Consider the following 21,106-nt stretch of genomic DNA (forward strand, 5'->3'; position numbering starts at 1 on the left):
CCCCAATCTCTAAGTGACGTCTCTGGCTTTCTCCTTCTAATACGACCCTTCAAACCCCCCCAAACCTCCTCTTCTTGTACCCCTAAGCTAGCCAGGACCATCTTACGAGCCGTCTCCACGTCCCCGTACACCCTTTCCCTTCGTTGCTCTTTAGGAGCTTTAGATACCAACCCCGTCAACTCGGACTCTTTCCTCTTTCTCTAACCATTGCAGTCTTCATCTATTATGTTGTTTTCGTGGTTACATGACATGTCTTTCACTACTTCATTTTCATTCCCACCTGCATTGTTACAATATCGCCTCAGCTTTGCTCTTTTTTCTGTGTTACACATTTCCCTGCTTAGGGTGCATACGAATTTCCATGTATTGTACTTTCAGCAAGGAAGGCAAATAATTCTACTGGCTGGTAGGCCGGTGGGGGCAGCTGGCATGCTGTTATGGGTAGTTATCGTTTCTGCATTTTGCTCTTACAACAAATAAGCAGATGCATGAGGCGTTTCAGCAATGAAATTTAATTACTACCCCGTTTTCTCATTATGTTTGCTCAAAGACGTCTTTCGTATATACTCGAGCAATCGCTCGTGACTATGAACTAGGATTGCCATGGTACATAACTGATGTACACGCCGACAAATTGTTGTATGAATTAGCTAGTGTAAACGGCGTTGACACGCTAAAAGGGAGGGTACGATAGCCCCGAAGAACAAAGCACCACCAGTGTACAACTGATTACGGAGGCAGGGATATGGAGAAAAACAAGAAATTATATTGTATCGTATCATCGCCTTCTCTGTCTGTTCTCAACTGGTTTATTGCCTTGGTGCCTCTGTCACGACTCCTTCCCATCCTCTAGATCTGATATAGCCCAACGTTCGCTCGAAATGACGTTTAGGATTCTCCAGGCCGGAACCTGGCACTCCCTCGGTCTGGTTCGACTGAAGATTAGAATATATAAGCTCTATGAGGCCATTGAGATATTTCGTCGTCACGGTTTCGTTTTGCTGGTCAAAATAGTAGACGTAGCGGTTAAGTATCTCAATAAAGAGCTCAACCGATACAGCGGTGTCCATGCAAGCGTCCGCAACACGAAGCGCCCTCTGAAGGCACTCAAGAACACGTTTACCATCACGATAGACCTGGGTAAGAAAACGATGTTAGAATAAAATTGTAGGCAATGCGATATGGAGGGACTTACAATATTCGGTTCATCCCCTTCTTTTAGCGGACTCTCAACAACCCACCAGAGATGACTTGCTAAGTACACAGCACGACACTGATCCGGTTTCTTCAGAAGCTTGCTACCGTGAAGAGCAGCCTTGGTGATGAGAGTATCGTAATTCTCCCTTCCAAAATTCCTAGACCCATGCAAAGCGCTTGAGATGATACAAACGGCTTGGAACTGGGCCCTTGAATCGCTAATTGAATCTTCGTAAATCGTGAATGCCTGCGCGAAAAATTCGTAGCTAACTTCCTCAAAGCCAGTTTCATCTGCCGTTTGACCGCAAAGAACAAAGAGCCGTAGCGCTAGGTCTGCACATCCGGAGTTTACCCGTTGGTACAAATTACTAACACACTGATGCATGAATCGAAATAGTGCAGATGACTGCGATTGCCAGTTGTCTTCAAAGTGTTCACGGCTCTTATACTTGCGGGCGAGCTTTATAGACGACGTTATTATTGCTGGAGTTGTATACCTGATACGTTCATTTCCCTCCAAATAAGCCGTCCGCACCGCTTGTAATAACTATTAGGGCTTGTCAGCTTTTGAAAAGACACGCGAAATTGCCAAAGGATATGTTCTACCTTGAGTTGAGTATCATTGTCTGGCCCTTGAATCAGATGAACTATGCGCGCAAGCCATCCTTGCTCCTCGATTGTCTCATCAGTTTCCCCTCCGCGTCGTTGAGACTGGGCACCAGGGTATCCACCGGGTTGCTGCATCCCTTCTTTGATTAAAACCCGTAAGATCTGGAGGACATTATCAAGATTCTCAGGGGAGCTAATTAATATTTTGTTTCGCATGATATTTCGTGCAACTTCGCCCGCAACTGCTCTTCGGGTTGAGTATGACTGTGCAGCAAAAAGAGGGATATAATTTGGAAGTGAGAGTGCCGTGAATATAGAAACGTAAGATTGGAGAGGGGCGAGTAAAAGGTTTAATATACTAGACTGCGCGGGCGCAGAATGGAAGTCTGCACTATCGGAGTGTTCAATTGCAGTTTTCGTGGCGTATTGAAGCACTTGGTCGACATATTCTACTCGCTGTCAGTACATTTTCCTGCAAGAACAGATATTGATGAAGATAGAATTACCTAGCCGGTCTGGGTATATATTTCTATATGCTTGTCAGTATTATTGAGGAAAAGGTTTAGTAGTAGGGTTTGACTTACAAGGCGAGATTTGCCAATGAAACTAAAAGTGCAATGGTGTCTTGAATGGGAATTCCTCGGGTTTTCACCAGGTTAAGCACCTGATCGTAAAAGATTTCGTAGAGCTTAACATCCCCAGGAAGAGTCGGCGTGGATTCATGGCTATCTTTCTGGTCACCTGCTGCATCCGGTTCCGTAGATCTAGCAGTAGTTTCTCCCTCCTCGGACTTTTTCACGTCAGTGTCCTCTGTCTGTGAATTACCATTCTCCTTGCTTTCAGCTTTCTGTTGGTTAGAGGCTGCGGATGCCTCGTTTCGTTGTTTTGAAAGTTGTAGGTTTGCCAACAGCTTTACTGTTGCCTCTTCCTCAGCTTTTTTCCTTACTTCCGGATCATCGCTCTTTTCGGAGCCCCGGGTTGCATAAGTGGAGAGCCTATCCATGAGGCCGATTACAATTTTCTTCATGTCAACATGGGGGTTCAACCTTGCAATGGCAGACAGCATTGAGTCCAGAGTATGTAGATGGTATTCATCCGGGAAAACTTTCGTTATCACTGCATGGAATCAGCAACCTAAGCTCAACATAACCCCGTATGATCCAAAGCTTACCTTCTAACAAGTACTCTTGTGCGAGCACATCCCGGCATTGAACCACTTGCTCTAGGAGAGGTTGCAATATCACCGATTTGTAGGACTCTAGGTCGACCAGCTGGCTTAGACGAACAAGATTGCTCCCAACAAGAAGCTCCAGCTCTTTTCTTTCCTGTGTTCGCTTCTCTCGCTCCCTTGAGTGTCCCTGGTGCTGTAACCGGACCCATAGCTTGTTCATTTCCACGAAATTAGTCAAAACGAAATTGGTCGAATCCTGTAAGTTGCCTTGAGGTCCATCGCCGGAGCCCATGGGTAAGTGGTCCCGCGCCTGGCCGGAGAGATAGTATCTCAGGAATAAACCGCGGATTGGATGCTGCACGCCTCTACTCATTTCCATCATGTCCTTCATAATTTCCTTCACTGGCGCATCCGGAATCGACATATACACGGTGCCGACGGTAATCATGAGGTAGAGGCGAGGGACGATATTCCCAGCATACTGGACCAGTTCATATAAATCCGCCAGGTGGTTCACTGGATGAGACTCCCGGAGATAATCCGACAGGTGACGAAGCGCATCGAACACCGACATGTACAGCTCGTAGTATTGCTTTGGGCCCAATGTAGGGGTTCGAAGTTCGGCAACCAGCGTAGATCTGCCATTGACAACAAGAAAGCCATCTTAGCGACTGTACAGTATGTGGGGGATTAAATGGTGGTGGTATAGAGCCAATGTTGCGTCAGCCAGGTATAGATGCTGCCTGCTCTCTCGCACTCACCCGCATTTCAATGCATCCATCAGCTTTCCCGGTGTTTCCAAGCACCTCCGCATCATATGCGATTGCTGTCGTACCACCCCCAGAGCCTCTTCGAGGAGGCGACTCTGGTCCTCCGGCACATGGGGGGCACTGGCCATTGTCCGGCCGCGGTAGGTCTACTCCTCGAAATTAGGGTCAAATGCGCAGGGACGGGTTGCCACAGGAGAGGTGTGATCGGGTTATAATCCGCTGGTAGTCGACTAGATCAAATTCGCCAGGAGACAGTTCATGTCTATATCAAACAAGCTGGCCGTCGTCGCTATCTTCTCGCGGAGTTGGAGAGTCCCAGGCAGGTGCCCAAAGGAGCTAAACAGCGCTAGGCCCGAAGGGAGCACATCTGCCGCTGTTTTAGCTTAGTCAGAAATGGCACCAAAAATCCCTTGCTGCTTTTACCTCCACCACCACTTTCTACATCATCGTCACATCGTCACATCATGACATGGCCCTGGAGTACCGGATAACTACTAGCCACTGGGGCAATAGATGGGTTAATGGTACGACGGAGTGGGATCTATGATTCGTGCTCACGTATTCGCCGGAATAAACTATGTTACGTCTTCCAGCTGGAAGATTCCAATGTCCATTAAGGAATTCCGGTGGCTGGGATCCCAACCACCGAATTTCTTCACAGCCAGATATACTTAACCTTGCCTCAAGTATTTCCCTTCATCACACACAGAGAAGATATGACCTGTTTCAGTGGTTATACGTCCGTGATTCTGCATCTCATTATCCTGTTTTTTTAATATCCACCCTTAACGGCGTTCTGCAAGCTATATCAGAACCTGGTTGATACAATATAAAGTCCTGATAATATCAACGTTTCTCAAAGTACAGGAGTGTGACCTTACAACTCCATCCACACATTCATTAAAAATATGCTACTCAGACTCCAAGATGTCTTGCTGTCGACTGCACTCTTCACTCACTTGTCGAGTTCACTGCCATTAGTACCCCTGCAGCCTCGGTCAGTGCCTTATTCGGTTGTTCAGGTTGACGGAGGGCCTGAAACACCAACAACCGATATTCATGCAACGGTCACTGTCGACAAGCCAGGGCCTACTCTGCCTCCAGTCACCCATACTGCGACTATCACTCAGACGATACAGCCTTCGGTATCGACGACCACAACTACAACTGTCACGTCAACAACGTCGTGTAGCTCACCACTGCCAACAACAACGAGCTCATCAATGACCATGAGGCCTACAGTCACCACTACATCACCTCATGCTACCACGGCAACTGCATCGTCTTCCACAGCAAGCCCAACAACTACGACTCATAGCACGTCCGTGGAACATACATCTACCTCGATGCACTTTCCAACGGGGCCAACAGTGACATCTCCACCACTATCGACCCATCTACCTCTCCCAACGGGATCCTCTGGTAGCCCCCTACTTTCAATCCACATGACATTTTACATGCCCACACTCACTCCTCGCATTGATATGTGAATGAATGTGCGACTCCACCTCGCAAGTTCGGTGATTTCCTGTCACATTTTAAGACCTTGGCTCCAACGATGATTTAGTACCAGTATAAGTCATTCGGGTGAGATGCCAAATTTCTGGAGTACGAATAGTTTGAAGCGTTTATAACGGCGGCATGCTTGCATTGGTCGGTGTTTTTCTGGGATCCTAAGCTGTATTTTTGGGCTTTTTATGTATTAGATGATAATGTGCTGGTCTGTTAATGAGAACTATAGAATAGAATGTGAATACGACGAATTCCTAGCTACTATACAAGAAGCCATAGTAATGATTATGATTATAGAGGCACAGTCTATCATCGTCAGTTACATGTATACAGAGTACCCTATAGCTCATGCTAAATAGCAATCATGTCTATTCAGATTGTAAATAGAGACTCCAGGCGGGCATTGATATGATTATGTAATAACAACGGTGCAACGAGAAAGTTTGATTGGACACGAAACGGCATAAAAGCTTCCAAGTCAGAAGTACAAGTTCAAACAACCATTAAATGCCATTTTCGAGACAAGCTATTTGATAAGCTATTTACTACTGTCTTCTTCATGCTAAGAGAAAACTATGATACCCATCCTAAGTTATGAGTGCAACCAAGAGGAATGCGACTCAACGGATCGCCACTGGTGAAACAGACACTGTGGGCTCAAGGTTAGGCCACAGGGACTCGGATTATGACGATGAGCTGGCCGCACATTCACCAGCTTCAGAAGCGTCAGAGGAGGAGTATGAGACTGAAGAGGATACTGGCAGAACACGGAAGAAGGCTGCGAGAAACCCAGATCAGCGTAGGTTACGGCTGAGATGTCCATTTGGTTAAATTTCCCAGAATCCAGGCTAACATGTTTTAAGGCTCTAATCTTGGCCCTAGGCCGGCTCGTGGATCTACTGTTGATGGAGATATTACTCCACCTGCTCAGAAGCAGTCGAATCAAGCGAGCACTCAAACTTATTCACGCGGCCTCCTGAAGCCATCGAATCATTCTTCTAAGACTCTACAGTTGAGACTAACATTCGGGTCTGGCGATCAAGATATACTGCCTATAATCCATACAAGAGATACTTGGCCAGGGATTTTAGACTTGACCTTCCCAAGTAGAGAGAGCCTCCAGAGGTGCAATGAATGGAATCCACATGGGAGTCAGGATATATTTGGTGTTGACAGGGCGATGAAGGCTCGGGAGTCTACCGCAGGTTGGGATTGGTATTATAGTAATATCGGAGCCCAATTTCGTGAGAAGCAGCAACTTACAGCCATCACGGAAGAGTCATGCCAGACTTACTTACCTAGTCGTGAGGTACCAAAGTTGACCGTGTTGATGGGCCCAGCCGGTTCACAAACTACTTTCTTACTAGGACGTGACGAACTATTTGACTTTAGTTTGGCATGGCCTTCCACGAGGCCTGTCTCCATCAAGAAAGAGAAGGATAGGACTTCTGGGCCCAACTCGAATGAAGGGCCATCCGCTACTCCTAATTTAGTGAAGGCGCGAGAGGGATGGATTCTGAACCTGGGAAATCGAATCCAATGCGCCACCTGGGCTCCGAATTGTCCTGGGAACTCTCAGTATCTCGCTGTAGTAGCGCCAATTCTCGACAGCCAGAAGGCAAAGTTTGACGACGGAGGTATCAAAGGCGCCCCAGCGTTCACGCCTTCTGCACCATACCCCTCCGCAATTCAAATTTGGAGGTTTGAAGCCAGTGATACGGTAAATGGATTGCGAAGACTAAATATGAATATAAAGCCGCGTCTACAAAAGGTCATATGCGCGGATTCCGGCAATATAAATCGCCTTTATTGGTGCCCAATTGCCGTAGAAAGGGCCTCAGCGAATGGACATAGCAATGAGCCACCGAAGCCTACACTATTAGCTGGACTTTGGAGCGATGGTTCTGTCAAAGTCTTTGATGTTGACTTGTGTGACAAGGGCGCTGGGACCGAATATGGTACGTCAATGGAGAGCTGTCATTTGGTTTTCAACTCATACTAAAATATAAACCAATTCTAGTCACGTTACAAAGCCCAGCATTCCAAACCAAACCCCCTTCAACAGTTTGTACCTGCCTTACCTGGATGTCGCCAACAGATATAGCCATTGGATGCGCAAACGGATCTATTGGTTTATGGAGCTTGGTTAAGTCAGCTCAAGACGAGTCACCTAACCCTGAACCTTACTTATACATTCCGGTTCATGATACCTACATACTTAACATTGTCTCAGCTTATCCAACGCACCCATATATTATTGCAGCAACCTCCATGGGTGGGCAAACGCGATTAGTTTCTCTCCTGCATCCGACCGCAGAAATAGCCGAAGCGCTTCGATTAAGAGTAGGAACACAGTGTCTTATCTATGCGCCGTTTTTGCGCTCCTTCATAACCAATGATGAGGGCGATTTTGTTCGGCTTCTCCCTCTTCGCCGCTTTTTTTCCAGCCTTGCGGCCCTCAAGTCCCGCAGCACTGTCACAGCCCTAGCAACCGCTAGTTTACACCACCCATGTATTCTTGCTGGCAACGCGAGCGGTGCAGTAATTGCTAATAACCCTCTTCGAAAGCTACTACATTCCAAAGAAAAGCAGTGGCAACAGAATTGGTTCTCACAGGAGTGGGTCAGTGGGGAAAATAACAACAATATAACACCGGGGGCCGTCGTTAAATTCTATGACGGATTTAAGGCAGAAACTACTAACCTATCCAAAGGATCCTCAGCGCAAGAGAAGGAAACAGGCCAGGTCGCCTTAATGACCATATACGAAGAACAAACCGCCGTCACTGCCGTTGCGTGGAACCCAAACGCGTCTTGCGCTGGGTGGGCATGCGCAGGAATGGGCAGTGGCTTGCTGAGGGTGGAAGACTTAGCCCATGAGTAATGACCAGACGTTTATATTGTATTATTTAATGATTCATTGCGCGTACCTGACCTATCCCAATTGTCGTTTAATACAAACAACATCTGTCTTTTCTATTGAAGGGTAATAGGTATAAAGAGCTGGGTGTATCTTGCCGCATTCACCCTCCAACTATTTCATAAAATAAAACATCCAAATAAGACCGTTAAAGGGCGTCTAGGTAATTGATGCCAGCAACTCGCCATAGATCAGAGATCAAAATAGCCGCGTCAATTTAAGCTTTCCGGCGCTCGGGAAAGTTTCCGCCCACGGTTTAAGGTTGGCGGAACATCCGTGCGGCTGCGGTCACTTAACAAACATCCCACCATTTTATTCCGCCGCTATAGACATCAACATCGCCGCATAAAAGACTACAAATAAGAGTCAATAGGGTTCATCTCTTTGGAAGCATAAAACCTAAGAAATTACCTTTTGGCAAACAAATTGTCGCAGAAGAAATGGAACAGCAAATGGCAGAATCTACCCCAGCTGCAAGGGCTGGCGTTCTCCATCAATACGTATGATTGAACCTAGCTGTTGGTGATTGGCCATCGTATCACTGTCACAGAAGCAAGCTGATGGCGATTACCAGTCCGCAGGTCTAAATGCATTCGAGTACACGTCTCCTACAGCTGAGAAGGCGAAACCTCACGCTTTGCTTCTCATCGCTGGGCTTTCGGACGGCTTATGCACTGTACCGTTTATGAATGATTTAGCTGGAGCCCTTGAATCGACGAGTTGGTCTGTATTCTTTGTCCTGCTCTCGTCTTCATATACCGGATGGGGGATGAGCAGCCTAGATAAGGACGTGGAGGAGCTCGCACAATGCGTTGATTATGTGAAGGCCCTTAAAGCGCGGGAGAATCAAGACCAACCTGCGTCAAACGAGTCTTGTAAGATCGCAATAATGGGACACTCAACCGGAAGCCAAGACGTTCTTCACTATCTTTACTCGCAGCCTCCAAACCAGACAAGGCCTGCGGTAGATGGTGCTATCCTCCAAGCTCCAGTTTCTGACAGAGAGGCCACTCTGTCTATGCTTGAGACTGGGACCACCAAAGACTCGGCCGACGTTGTAAGCGAGATATTTTATGAACTGGTTGACATTGCAAAGTCCAACCCGGAAGAAGGAGATAACGGCTATATTTTGCCCATCTCCATGACATCGCGTATTGGGTTCCCATCGAACGTTCCTGTCTCCAGCAAACGGTTCTTGAGTTTAACCAGTCCAGATAGTCCAGATGCACCTCTTGAGGACGACCTTTTTAGCTCCGACCTTGAGGATAAACGGTTAGAAGAAACGTTCGGCATGATTGGGAAGTGTGGCCGGCTAAGGAAGTCAATTCTTGTTTTACCCGGAGGCTCTGATGAATATATTCCTGAATGGGTGGAGATGGAGAGTTTGCTGAAGAGATGGGAAACTGCTACAAAGGCAGGTGGTGACAATCCTGGCATCTGGGATGAGAACAGCGGCGTTGTCCCCGGTGTAAGGCACTCTCCCCAAGGCAAACGGCAAGTTAAACCCCTACAAGACTTGCTTTCGAGGATCCAAACGTTCCTTGCCAACCTTGAGAAACCTTGATCTATCAGCTGGATTTGGCCCCATGTTTGAGTAGCACGTACCCCATATAACATACACGTACTAGAATTAATTTCAATATTCACCCTGGGGTTAAGATTGATAGTGGTCTAAACCTGCTTTCTTGGGTATTCTATTTCGAGGTAGTAAAGCAGATATTAAAACAATTTAATAACGTGTCAGGCAAGAAACCCCCATAATGAAAAAGGGCAACATTTCCCTTTGAAAATTGTGCCTGAAACCCGACCCTTTTATGCCCCATAACTCGCCGTGCACAAAGGAGATGAGCCGATGGAAGAGAAGAAAATAGATGGGTCATTCCAGTTGCATTAAACCTTTAGCCACAGAGTAAAGACACCCTTGAGGTACTCGACGATTTCCTCTCCACCGAGCTTACTCTCGCCGTAGACACGGTCGACGAAGGTAATTGGACACTCTTCAACCTTGTATCCCATTGCCTTCGCGCGGACCATCATCTCCATCTGGAAAGTGTAGCCCTTACTCTCAGTGACCTTGATGACCTTCTCAAGAACAGGCTTCTTGTACAAGCGGAAACTGCCAGTCAAATCACTGACGCCTGGCATCAACGCAACGTCTGCAATCAGGTTTGCGCCACGTGAAGTGAGCTTTCGGAACAGATCCCATCCATATACGCCGCCTCGCAGGTTGCCACGCGACGCATATCTCGTTCCGGTAACGATATCTGCCTTGGTGCTCTCCTGAATTTTGATCATCTCAGGAATAAATTTGGGGTGATGGCTGAAGTCTGCATCCATGATGATGACAAAGTTTCCAGTAGCAAATTTAAGGCCGTGAACGTACGCGGTTCCAAGACCAAGTTTGCCTTCGCGAGGTTTCAGGATAATGTGTTGTGCGCCGTAGGCGGCCTGGAGCTGCTTTGCGACTTCGAGAGTGCCATCGGGGGAGCCATCGTCGACAATAATGACCTCCCAGTCGAGCTTACTATACAATTGAACAATTCTTCGGTCAGTATATTGCTCTAACGTAGATCTATCATAGTCCATGCCATTGCGACGGAGGGGGTAGTAAGAGGGGGAAGCATTCGAACAAAAGCGGCACTCACTTCTCACGGAAAGTTTTCTCGATCAACCAGCATATGATTGGGAGATTCTTCCGCTCATTGTATGTAGGGAGAATGACTGAGTATTTATTTGCGGGTGCCATCTTCAGATGCGACGGGATTGGCGTCTGGTCGAATTGAGATACGGTGTCTTGGTCCACGGCTTGTAGAGTTGGTCTATACCGAGGGCCGCGGCTGGGCATGCGGAATTCGCTAGCACGCTATTAGAGAAGGCAGGTCATAGACAGGAGATATCAACAAGAAGCAGGGTCTCAGCAACTCTCCAGGGCCTGTCGATGATGCTGTCGATGTTGATGTTGCTGCCCTGAGGACAAAAAGGATGAAGTAATCAGGGGGCTCACGTGGTCCGTGCACTCACCGCCTGGCAGAAACCATCTTGCTGTTAGAGCTCATATCGCGACTACCACAATCACCATCACCATCACTACCACTGTCTCTCCAGCTTCTGTTCATTTGCTACACTTTAGGGTGTGAAGTGAGCAAGATAGAAGATGCACTGTGGGAGCTAGAGAGTGTATCATGGAACCCTCCAGCTCGCAGCATCGGCGGAATGTGTCTGTAAAAGGTGTGACCACTCAGTGCACTCTTTAGAGCTGTGAACTAACATGATAATCAGCTACCCGGCCACGCAGCTCAACAAAGGGGCCATTGGATATTCCTGATGAGTATGTTTGCCTCCTTTTTAACATGATTGATTCCTTCTCTGACGGTTTTATAGACTAGATACCCCTTCTGCAGCCTCGACGACTTCCTCGGGGAAACGGGATTCCAAAAGCAATGTTTTGCCATTCTACCCGGACAAGGACTCCATTGTATCACCCAGGGACAACCCGCCTATTCAAGTAAACCAGAGCTTCTCTTTCCTCCTCCGGCCAGAGATATTCCACCCGCTCTCGCAATTGGAAATACCCCTTCCCTTCCGCTCGGAGTTTCCGAGCCTCCTCCCAGGCCAGTCCTTGGATTCAGCACTACTTTTGCTCAACGACCTATCGAAAAGTGGCCACTTCCTACCCGCAGCGCATTTCGCAGCTACGATTTTGACCTCCAATCTCATAGCTTCAAATGACTATTCAACAATATTTTCCCTCCTATACACCCGCCTTACCTGTCTCGAGCTTACGGGGAATACCATCCTAGCCGCGCAAGAGTCAAAGGCCTTGGAGGACTTGAATTCTGTATTCTACTATGTAGACGCTACTCCTGCTCCAAAGGATGGCAACTCTGAAGAATCCCCGGAGAAGACGCACCTTGCACCCTGGCCCCTTCGAGTTGTTGCCGTAAGACTGCAAAGCATTGGATTTGGTGATTCTAGGCGGGGTATATCTGGTCTTTATGAACTTGGACTAGAAGCTAGGAAGCATATCATGCGCCCTGATATCGGACCTGAAGAAAAGGCCATGTGGAAAGGGCGGTTAGCTGATCTAGGCCTCCGTGTCGTTAACGCTCTAGTTGAAATGGGTGATTTGGAGGCAGCACGGCGGTCTTTAGCCAGCATGGCTCCACTATCTGACGATGACACGCGAGGACTCCATCAGAGAGCCCTTTTGCATCTTCGAATCGGAGATATAGATTCTGCAAAGAGGCTACTCTCTGGTCCTTCCAGCTCCTCCGTTGGTATTCTTGATCCGCTCTTAAGAATGGCAGAGGGTAGATTCGATGATGCTGTCGCTGATTGGAATGGCGTTCTTAAAACTTACTCAGGCACAGACGATGAGGTTCTCATCAAACAAAACCTCGCAGTCTGCCTTTTGTATGTTGGGAACTTAAAGCAGGTAAGGCTGAACCTCTATCTTAGTATCTATTTATATTTTGCTTTTTCGATAATTCGGGGGAAGGCTAATTCTTTTGTCAAGTCTCGCGAAATCCTGGAGTCTCTCATCGACAACCACAGCTCCTTCCAAAGCCTCACATTTAATTTAGCAACGGTATACGAACTTTGCTCTGAGAATTCAGGAGCTCTCAAGCTGGCATTAGCGGAGCGGGTGTCTCGCCACCCCCAATCGGAACATCTTAACTGGGAACGACCAAATGGCGCCTTTAAAATCTAGACTTCTTTTCTCGGATTTTTCGTATGAGGGATATCTGCACGGGTCCTAATTGAATGCATTAGTCTAATACCATAGCATCGGGTAGCCTCGTCTCGCTTACAGAGTTGGAACTGCCGTACCTTAACCACGGCCCAGCGGCCACACGAGGAGCCACCTGTCTTTTTGGCTGATAGGTACCGCCAGTGACCAATGCTCTTTAACGCCCGCATCTACACAAGACAAGCAGGTCTAGTTCACTTCGCCTTGATGGCGGGCTTCCTGATCCGTATTATCACCTTGTTGCCTTCTAGCTTCCAGCCCATGCCTTCCTTCTCAACCAAATCGTCCCACGTGCAGCCGTCTTCTGTCCCAGTGCAAGATTCGATAATATAGCTAAGATCTACAGAGAGGTATGCTCTAGCGATGGTCTTGAGCGCCCTCCTTCGGACAAAGCCCTCCGCCCAGCTCATCAGTGATCTCGTATACCCATCCACACCCCTACCAGATTTCCAGAACTGGACCCAGTTATCATGCATCAAAGCGGCAAGGACGTGGTCAATGGTTGTGTTGTTAAACTCGAAGTCGTTCTTTGACTTTGCACGGAGGTCAAATGCCGGATGAAGCTCGTTCTGTCGGCAGGCATAATCAAGAATAAGATAGGCGGTGAACTCGTGCAAATCCGATTCACTTAAAGGATTCGAGGGCTCGTGCAGTACTTGCAGAAGACGCTTTAACGGAGGATAATAGGACGGAGGGTGGCTAGCGAGAATACCGGTTCGAATGCAAAATATATGAACCTGCTGTGAAAACGCCACGGGCGTCTTGGATGCAGTTGCAATCACGCCTTCTCGCAGTTTCCGAAGAGAGAGAAGCAATACTGATAGGTCCTTGGCTGCCGAATCAGTCATGTTCTCGGGTCGAACAGACTTATTCTGCATGGACGCAGGCTGTGCATGGCGAGACGAAGGATCTCGAGCTACAACGGGGGCAGTAGGCACGGGCGGATTCCTGGTCGAATCTTCGGATCGATTTTTTGGAAGCGAGGCAAAGGCTGCATCGAGATCATTTGAATAGTCGTTACAGAATTTCATGTATCGTTCCACGATTTTCTCATAGTACGCCTTTTGCGTCTTGGGATCAAGCAACCTACAAAACAAACTAGTTAGCTGATGGCCGTAGAACCGAAGAAGCTTGCTGCTCCCGGACAACCTACTTTACGTCTCCCTTCGAAACGAACCCAGCCTGGTCCAATGGATCCTGTACTTGCGCTCGCTGTCGACCCTTTACCGGCGAGGACTTTGTTGAATGCGGGGTGCTCGCCATGACTTCGGATAGAGTGAGCCCTCGAACCAGCAAGCCCCGGATAGGGTCAGGAATGCCATTCAACACATTATCTATAGCACTGGATAGCCCACCGCCCGAGATGCAGCTTAGAAGAAGAGATACATGTCCATACCTTCGCGCTCCGGCGTCTTTCTTTCCCCAAGTCGATCTTCCTCGCCGCCAGTTTGCACTGTTTGCACGTCTTCACGTGTTATGCCGAAATGTAAAAGAGTTGAGATAGAAGAAAGACGTTGGGAAGAGAGTCACAGAACACATAAAAGACGGCTCATCTGTCTTGAGAGAAGATGTAGAGAAGAAGTCTCTGGAGCAAACAAACAACATGGCGGTTTCTCAGCGTCGCCCGGTGACCACCGTCCTCACACAGGAAAAAGAGGAAGAGATCAAGACGCCAGCAGGAGGATCAGGGGTTATCAAGACAGTCGAAGAGAGCTGGACAACCACCGTCCACTGGGACGATCTACCACACTGGCTGCAGGATAACCACCACATTCACACTGGCTACCGGCCAGCATCAGCTTCGTTTGTGAGAAGCTTCCATTCTCTTACTTATATCCACAATGAAACTGTCAACATATACACACACCTGCTCCCGGCGCTCTTCACCATCCCTATATCCATCGCCCTATACCAAACCATCTCGCCACGGTATCACTCGGCAACGGCGGGAGATATAATTGCATTCAGCTGTTTCTTCGCTGGCGCAGCATTTTGTCTCGGGATGAGTGCCACATACCACACGATATCAAACCACTCGCCCTGGGTTGCCTACATTGGCAATGCATGCGACTACCTCGGAATAGTAGGTTTGATCACTGGCAGCTTCATTCCAAGCGTCTACTATGGGTTTTACTGTATGCCAGACCTTCAGAGGCTGTACTGGGGCATGATTGTGCTCCTGGGAGCAGGATGCTCTGTTGTGGCGACGGTTCCTCGTTTCCGGACGCCAGCGCTGAGACCGTTCCGGGCAGCTATGTTTGTGGCCTTGGGTCTTTCTGCGATATTCCCTGTTACCCACGGTGTGATTGCGTTCGGGTTCGACCAGGCGCGCCAACAGATCGGGCTGGACTGGCTGATTACGCAGGGAGCTCTTTATATCATTGGCGCATTGATATATGCTGCGAGAGTCCCCGAACGGTTGCACCCAGGGAAATACGACCTTCTTGGCCATTCGCATCAGATTTTCCATGTCCTTGTTGTCCTTGCAGCGGGCTCCCATCTGACTGGCCTCCTCAAGGCGTTTGACTACCGACATAGTGGTGTTGCTGCCGCGTGCTAAGCCCGATGGATAGAGAATTGGTCAGGGGCATTGTATAGACCTGGAGGTGTACTTGTATCGTCGACATGAACCCATAGATTATATCATTAATGTCATTATCATTATTATTAGTTCATTTTATCCTACCAACAAGAGAGAGAAAGAGATCTCGATATACCAACTTCATCGCTTCGCAGCCTCGGGATTTCGGGACTTTCGCCCAGTCGTAGCGCGCCCTTGGGACCTCGGCATCCTGGCTGGGGGTAAACAGTGAAACCTTCCCCACACGACAACTTCAACCCATCTACAGGCACATATCAAGCTCGATTGGCATACTTTATATAGCTCTATACATCCTTCGTCTTATATATCTATATCCTGTCCTAGCTCTAAACTACCAGCCAGAAACTGAAGTATTCACAATGGCTCCGCAAGACCGTTTGACGCAGGTCTCTTCGCACCTCAACTACCCTCAGGGAATGCTTGCAGGTCAAGTGGCCATCATAACCGGATCTGGTCAGGGAATTGGAGCGGAAGCAGCAAGACTTTTCGCCAACGAGGGTGCTAAAGTTGTCATCGCTGATCTCGACAGCGGTTAGTAAGATCTCATCCAGATAGAAGCGAGAGACGATGAGTTCAGCGGATAAGATGGATAATTGGAAGGCTTACGAATAATGATGCCGTGTAGCCAGAGCTGAATCCGTCGCCAAATCGATCAATGATGCATCCCCCAACCGAGCAATTGCTGTTGCTGGCGATGTCCAGGACGGCGCATACCTGAAGAGACTCGTTCAGAAGGCTGCTGAATTTGGAAACGGCAAGATCCATATCATTGTCAACAATGCTGGATTTACCTGGGACGGCGTCATTCACAAGGTACCGTCCCCCATCTGACATTGTCCAACGTTCAATGAGTGCATAAGTTGCTGATCATCGAAACAGCTTACCGACAAGCAATGGGATACCATCATTGCTGTCCATGCCACGGCTCCTTTCAAGCTCGTGCAAGCTGCTGCTCCTTACTTCCGTGTGCAAGACGGTGAACCAAGGGTGATTGTAAACATCAGCAGCACCAGCGGAATCCACGGAAATGCGTACGTATCACCACCTCCATGGAATTGCAGCTTATCTCAATAAAAACCACTAACGAGATATCCTTCGACCGTGAAGTGGTCAAGCAAACTATGCAGTTGGCAAGGCAGGCATGGTCGGCCTGACCAAAACCATTGCTAAAGAATGGGGACCAAAATTCGGCGTCCGGGCCAACACCATCGCCTTTGGATTTGTTCTGACTCGATTGACCCAAGCAAAGGAGTCAGGGGCCTTCATCACCACTCCAGACGGCGAGAAGGTTGCTCTCGGCATCCCCGGCTCTCAGCTACCTACCCAGACCAAGGAATCTCAGGAAGCTTACGCTGATATTCCGCTCCGACGAGCAGCCAGTGCGACAGAGGCGGCGAGGTCCATTCTTGGTGTTTGCAGCCCGCTGCTTAGTTATGTCAATGGACAAACCATAATGGTCACTGGTGGAAGAAATATGTAAAAGGAATCCCCCCGAGAGAACAGGCCACCCTTTCCTTGCACCTTAATGGACGAGTTATACTCCATATATTATGCACATACCTTGTACACATCACTGAGCTAGAGTAATCCCGCGGTTATCTTTTCCCACATGTAACTCGGTTTTCACTCCAATAAGTACATATAGCCTTATTTGGGTTCGAACCACATACGTTTCCCCCAGCCAGTCTAGGATTACGATAGGGGCATGCATTATTTTGAGTCTTTATTGACTCTTAGCCTTGGCTTTTGAAGCAGGGCTCGGGATATCCGTCATGAACTCCTCTGCGGAAGGATTTATCTCAGCAGCCTTGCTAGGGTATGTATCTACCGAACGGGTACATATGAACATGATATTCCTGATATTATTCATTATTAACTGCAGGTGGGGTCCTATACTGATGAATTTCAAAGGCCTAAAAATTCATTATATTTGTGTATCCCCCCAATAATGCTTATATGAATATCCGTACTCCATATCCTGCATATATCATGCAACCACGGTCATGCCCCCCACAAGCCGACGGGGGTTAGGGGATGAGCCACGATAGCTAAGGCCTGGATGCATTGCCCTGGGCAGATACATGGGCCGGCAGTCGGTTCCATGACAGGCTGGTTTCTAAGGCGACCAGCAGATAGCTTATACGCTACCTCCCCGGTCCCATCATGGTAGTAAAATAGAATGCAGCATCCGATCCCTTTCGTCAGCGTATATTATTGGCTTACTACTTGCATGGCCTGGTAGGGAATACAGAAACATTGAAAGAATTTTCTGCACTCCATGTGATCCTTCCATCTGCATGTATGCGTGCTGGATGGATGCTCGATGCTGAGTAGGCAGCCCAATATAAGATATATATATATATATATATATATATATAAAATGTCTTATGTCTGCAGGGAAATGGGTGTCGACTATGCAACCGGGCGGTGGCATCAGGGAATTATGCAGCGTACAACGCCCTTGAAGGCGATACCTCCGTCCTTCCGTCCGCCCAATCCATGTGCAAGCTCATGTCCCACGCATCAGGCGGCCATCTTACTACCTGCAGCCGATGTGTACATGCAGGTCTAAAAGAAGTCAGTGAACTCTTCTTTCTCGCCCCCACGACTGCAACTTTCTTCAAGCCAAATCACCGCTAACAGGGCCAGCGCCCCGCCCATGCAATGTCAATGTACGGGTGACCAACCGAGTCGATAATGATGCGTTTAAGTTGACTTCGCTTGGGAAACGGCCTGCGTCAGAGCTGCCTGGGTAAAAATAATAGGCCGTTGCCCAATGGCTTTTACTCTGGGGTCTATCAATTTGTCGATCCGTCGCTAGTGGAGGATGGAACGACGGTCTCGACTAGTTTACGAGTACGGCGTGATTATCTCGGCCTGCACATCGTTTTTCTTTTATGAAAATCCCTACTCCGAAGTCTAAGGAAGAGAGCCCGACGACCCGAGTTGCTAGACCGCATCGCATCCTCGATGTCGAAAAAAAAGGCCCCGGAATTGGTGGCACTTTAAGTTGGTTAGTGTGAAGACAGCTGAAAATAGACCCCGTTAGTATGCATCGGGTGAGCTCAGTCATCGGAGTCCCCTGCATCGAAATACGGAGGATGGTAGATCGAGTGAAGGAAATTGATAGCGAACGGGCGCATGTCCATTAACTGCTTTCCGCCTGGCGAGAAAAGGGGGACAAGGCTAAGGCTGTGTTGAGACTCGGGCGTCGAACCATCAGCCATCGCCATACGAGTGCGAAATCTTATCAACCAACACGGGCGTAGGCGTCTTCTCGAAGGTAGGCTGTGCTGGACCATCGTAGCACGGGTATTAATCAAATCAGGAGTCAGGAGTCAGGGCACAGAGTAATCTGTAGTCTATTTGAGAGTAACATTGTCTGCCATTATATATACATTAACTGGGAGAACAGCTATATCTCTCATCGGATAGAGGGTATGACTCCCTCCTGCTGCAGACAAGCGTGCTCCGAGTGTAAAAAAAAAGGGTTGAACATATATTCTGGGTATCAGTTTCGAAGTAGAGAATTCATCATCCCAAAGGGAACAAAAAGAAGATCAAAATCCAAAACAGACCTTCATAATGGCCGGAAGCACCAACGCAAGTATACCTCTATTGGTAAAAAAGGGTGTGAAGAAAAACAAAACCAAAATTGAGTAAACCTCCAGATGCATCTCAAACCGCATGCATACATATCAAAGTATTCCGCCCCCCCTTTCCCATTCAAATGAGATAATTCAAAACGCCCCAAACCAAAAACATTCCTTCAGAATTTGAATAAAAAATAGACGCCAGAACAATGTTTCATCATTTTCATCCATCCCAAAAAAAAAAAAAAAACAAGCCAAAGACATATTTGTGAACGTAATACAGAAATGAAACAGAATGCTAAAAAGAAATAGCTTCCAAATCCGAATATTAGGTAGAAAATAAAGGAGAAAGTAGCGATTGTATCAAGACATGTGTTGAAACGGAGAAGCGGGATCCATAGAATTCATCAACGCTGGCTGGGTAAAAGTGGCAGAAAACGCGGAGCTAGCATCAGGAAAAAGAACCAGATAAAAGCGAGTCGAGAAGGTATCAAGAACGTTTTCCGGGGCGGGTATTTCCTGGGTATGGCTTTTTCGGCTAAATCCAAAGATTGAAAAACCATGGAAATTGAAAAAAAGATAACTATCCGTGGTTTTTTTGGGTCCTCGGGTAATAATTAAAGAGGTAGGGGAAAAAACGTATATTCCAAAAAGAAGATTCGTTGACGTTAGATTCAGTCGGATATTAGGATTGAACCGTGATGGGCATGGGTTGTTCCAGAGGTCTATGTCGACTGGTCAACTTCTGCCCTGGGTGGTTGATCGGAATGAAGGAGCCCCAGAAGTTAGGTGGGATGACAGCCGGGACAAATCGCGGTTGGAAGTTGTTGGTTGATTCGGTTGAGGAGCAAGAGGATATTGAGTCGTCGTCAGACAACGAGGTGTCGGAAACTGCTGAGCTGGAGTATTGAGGTTCGATGAGTTCCGCGGGTGGAGATGGAGGGTAGGAGTTGTTGAATGGCACGAATTCCACTGGTTCCTTGAGGCACTGCAGACTCTGGGTTGGTGGTGTGACTAGTGGAGAGAGGACTGGGACCGATGGACGGACAGTAAACCTTGGACATTCCAGGATCAACTTGCGGAGCTCTGGGATAGTGATTCTCTTTTGAGGATCGCATTCGAAAATGCGCCTCAAAATTGCATTAAGCTCCAGGGATAGTGGTAGGATTGTCCTTAGGAACTGCGGGTTCTTCAAATAAGCCAAAAAGGTTGCGTCCTCTGGAGAGGCTCGTTTCCATGGATTGCGGCCACAAGAAAGGTTCACAAGGATTACACCCAGGCTCCATACGTCGTTGGGCGCGGAGGCATAGGCAGCAGGTGTAGATTGTTGGCACTCTATTATCGTAGTTAGTATCTAATGTTGTAATGCGTAAAAAGGACAGACGTACCAGGAGACATGTAGAAGGTAGAGCCGCAGCCAAAGTCGGAGGTGTAGGCGTCTGTCGTGGCAAGGCCAAAGTCTGCAAGCTTAACGTTCATACCACGGTCGGAGACCAAGATGTTTTCCGGCTTCAAGTCCCGGTGGTAGATCCCAATACTGTGGCAGAATTCCACGGCATCCAAAATCTGGAGAAAGGCACGCTTTGCTAGGAAATCATTGCCCACAAAGTGGCCACGTTCGGTGATATTGGAAAACAGATCGCCCTCTGGACAGAATTCGATGACAACAAAAGTACAATCATGGGAATCCATGATGCGGACCAAAGAAACAACGTTGGGGTGGTGGCTGGCCATATGGTGTAGCTTGATCTCCCGCTGCTGGAACTTTCGTTGTCTGGGATCCAGGCCGGCCTTGTTCAGGGCCTTGACTGCATAGGGTGTATTTGTCTGGATGTCGATGGCGGAATATACCACTCCATATGCGCCTACTCCGAGTATGCCGGTAAGCTCTAATCGGTTGGCCAGGAGTAACCCAAGTTTGTCCTCTGGAGCATCGCAATAGGAGACTGGTTGGGGCGACTGTGGCGGGGTTGGAAGATGCAT

General features: G+C 48.0%; 9 protein-coding genes across 9 annotated transcripts; 5 read left to right on the top strand and 4 right to left on the bottom strand.

The window, feature by feature from the left end:
* Nucleotides 1-809: 809 nt before the first annotated feature.
* On the bottom strand, nt 810-3,875 carry GIQ15_01048 (vacuolar protein sorting-associated protein; the record flags this gene model as incomplete). Its single annotated transcript, XM_033548465.1, has 7 exons — nt 810-1,136; nt 1,196-1,657; nt 1,804-2,255; nt 2,313-2,335; nt 2,391-2,922; nt 2,978-3,615; nt 3,739-3,875. The coding sequence occupies 7 exons, from the start codon at nt 3,873-3,875 to the stop codon at nt 810-812; spliced, it is 2,571 nt and encodes an 856-aa protein (XP_033409416.1).
* Nucleotides 3,876-5,853: 1,978 nt separating this feature from the next.
* On the top strand, nt 5,854-8,142 carry GIQ15_01049 (transcription factor tfiiic complex subunit sfc6; the record flags this gene model as incomplete). Its single annotated transcript, XM_033548466.1, has 3 exons — nt 5,854-6,058; nt 6,123-7,217; nt 7,280-8,142. The coding sequence occupies 3 exons, from the start codon at nt 5,854-5,856 to the stop codon at nt 8,140-8,142; spliced, it is 2,163 nt and encodes a 720-aa protein (XP_033409417.1).
* A 476-nt stretch (nt 8,143-8,618) lies between these two features.
* GIQ15_01050 (dolichol-phosphate mannosyltransferase) lies at nt 8,619-9,742 on the top strand (the record flags this gene model as incomplete). Its single annotated transcript, XM_033548467.1, has 2 exons — nt 8,619-8,678; nt 8,729-9,742. The coding sequence occupies 2 exons, from the start codon at nt 8,619-8,621 to the stop codon at nt 9,740-9,742; spliced, it is 1,074 nt and encodes a 357-aa protein (XP_033409418.1).
* Nucleotides 9,743-10,068: 326 nt separating this feature from the next.
* Nucleotides 10,069-11,294, bottom strand: GIQ15_01051 (dolichol-phosphate mannosyltransferase; the record flags this gene model as incomplete). The annotated part of the gene is made up of 3 exons (XM_033548468.1): nt 10,069-10,702; nt 10,824-11,033; nt 11,200-11,294. 3 exons carry the CDS (start codon nt 11,292-11,294, stop codon nt 10,069-10,071), a joined length of 939 nt encoding a protein of 312 aa, XP_033409419.1.
* A 97-nt stretch (nt 11,295-11,391) lies between these two features.
* GIQ15_01052 (uncharacterized protein) lies at nt 11,392-12,889 on the top strand (the record flags this gene model as incomplete). Its single annotated transcript, XM_033548469.1, has 4 exons — nt 11,392-11,395; nt 11,458-11,506; nt 11,560-12,613; nt 12,695-12,889. The coding sequence occupies 4 exons, from the start codon at nt 11,392-11,394 to the stop codon at nt 12,887-12,889; spliced, it is 1,302 nt and encodes a 433-aa protein (XP_033409420.1).
* Nucleotides 12,890-13,122: 233 nt separating this feature from the next.
* On the bottom strand, nt 13,123-14,191 carry GIQ15_01053 (uncharacterized protein; the record flags this gene model as incomplete). The annotated part of the gene is made up of 2 exons (XM_033548470.1): nt 13,123-14,014; nt 14,082-14,191. 2 exons carry the CDS (start codon nt 14,189-14,191, stop codon nt 13,123-13,125), a joined length of 1,002 nt encoding a protein of 333 aa, XP_033409421.1.
* A 340-nt stretch (nt 14,192-14,531) lies between these two features.
* GIQ15_01054 (adiponectin receptor protein 1) lies at nt 14,532-15,488 on the top strand (the record flags this gene model as incomplete). The annotated part of the gene is made up of 1 exon (XM_033548471.1): nt 14,532-15,488. The coding sequence occupies one exon, from the start codon at nt 14,532-14,534 to the stop codon at nt 15,486-15,488; it is 957 nt and encodes a 318-aa protein (XP_033409422.1).
* Nucleotides 15,489-15,889: 401 nt separating this feature from the next.
* GIQ15_01055 (short-chain dehydrogenase/reductase SDR) lies at nt 15,890-17,010 on the top strand (the record flags this gene model as incomplete). The annotated part of the gene is made up of 4 exons (XM_033548472.1): nt 15,890-16,061; nt 16,156-16,343; nt 16,410-16,561; nt 16,638-17,010. The coding sequence occupies 4 exons, from the start codon at nt 15,890-15,892 to the stop codon at nt 17,008-17,010; spliced, it is 885 nt and encodes a 294-aa protein (XP_033409423.1).
* A 2,798-nt stretch (nt 17,011-19,808) lies between these two features.
* Nucleotides 19,809-21,106, bottom strand: GIQ15_01056 (serine/threonine protein kinase; the record flags this gene model as incomplete). The annotated part of the gene is made up of 2 exons (XM_033548473.1): nt 19,809-20,458; nt 20,512-21,106. The coding sequence occupies 2 exons, from the start codon at nt 21,104-21,106 to the stop codon at nt 19,809-19,811; spliced, it is 1,245 nt and encodes a 414-aa protein (XP_033409424.1).

The sequence above is a fragment of the Arthroderma uncinatum genome (assembly GCF_011692745.1).
Source record: "Arthroderma uncinatum strain CBS 119779 chromosome Unknown scaffold1, whole genome shotgun sequence".
NCBI classification, from domain to species: domain Eukaryota; kingdom Fungi; phylum Ascomycota; class Eurotiomycetes; order Onygenales; family Arthrodermataceae; genus Arthroderma; species Arthroderma uncinatum.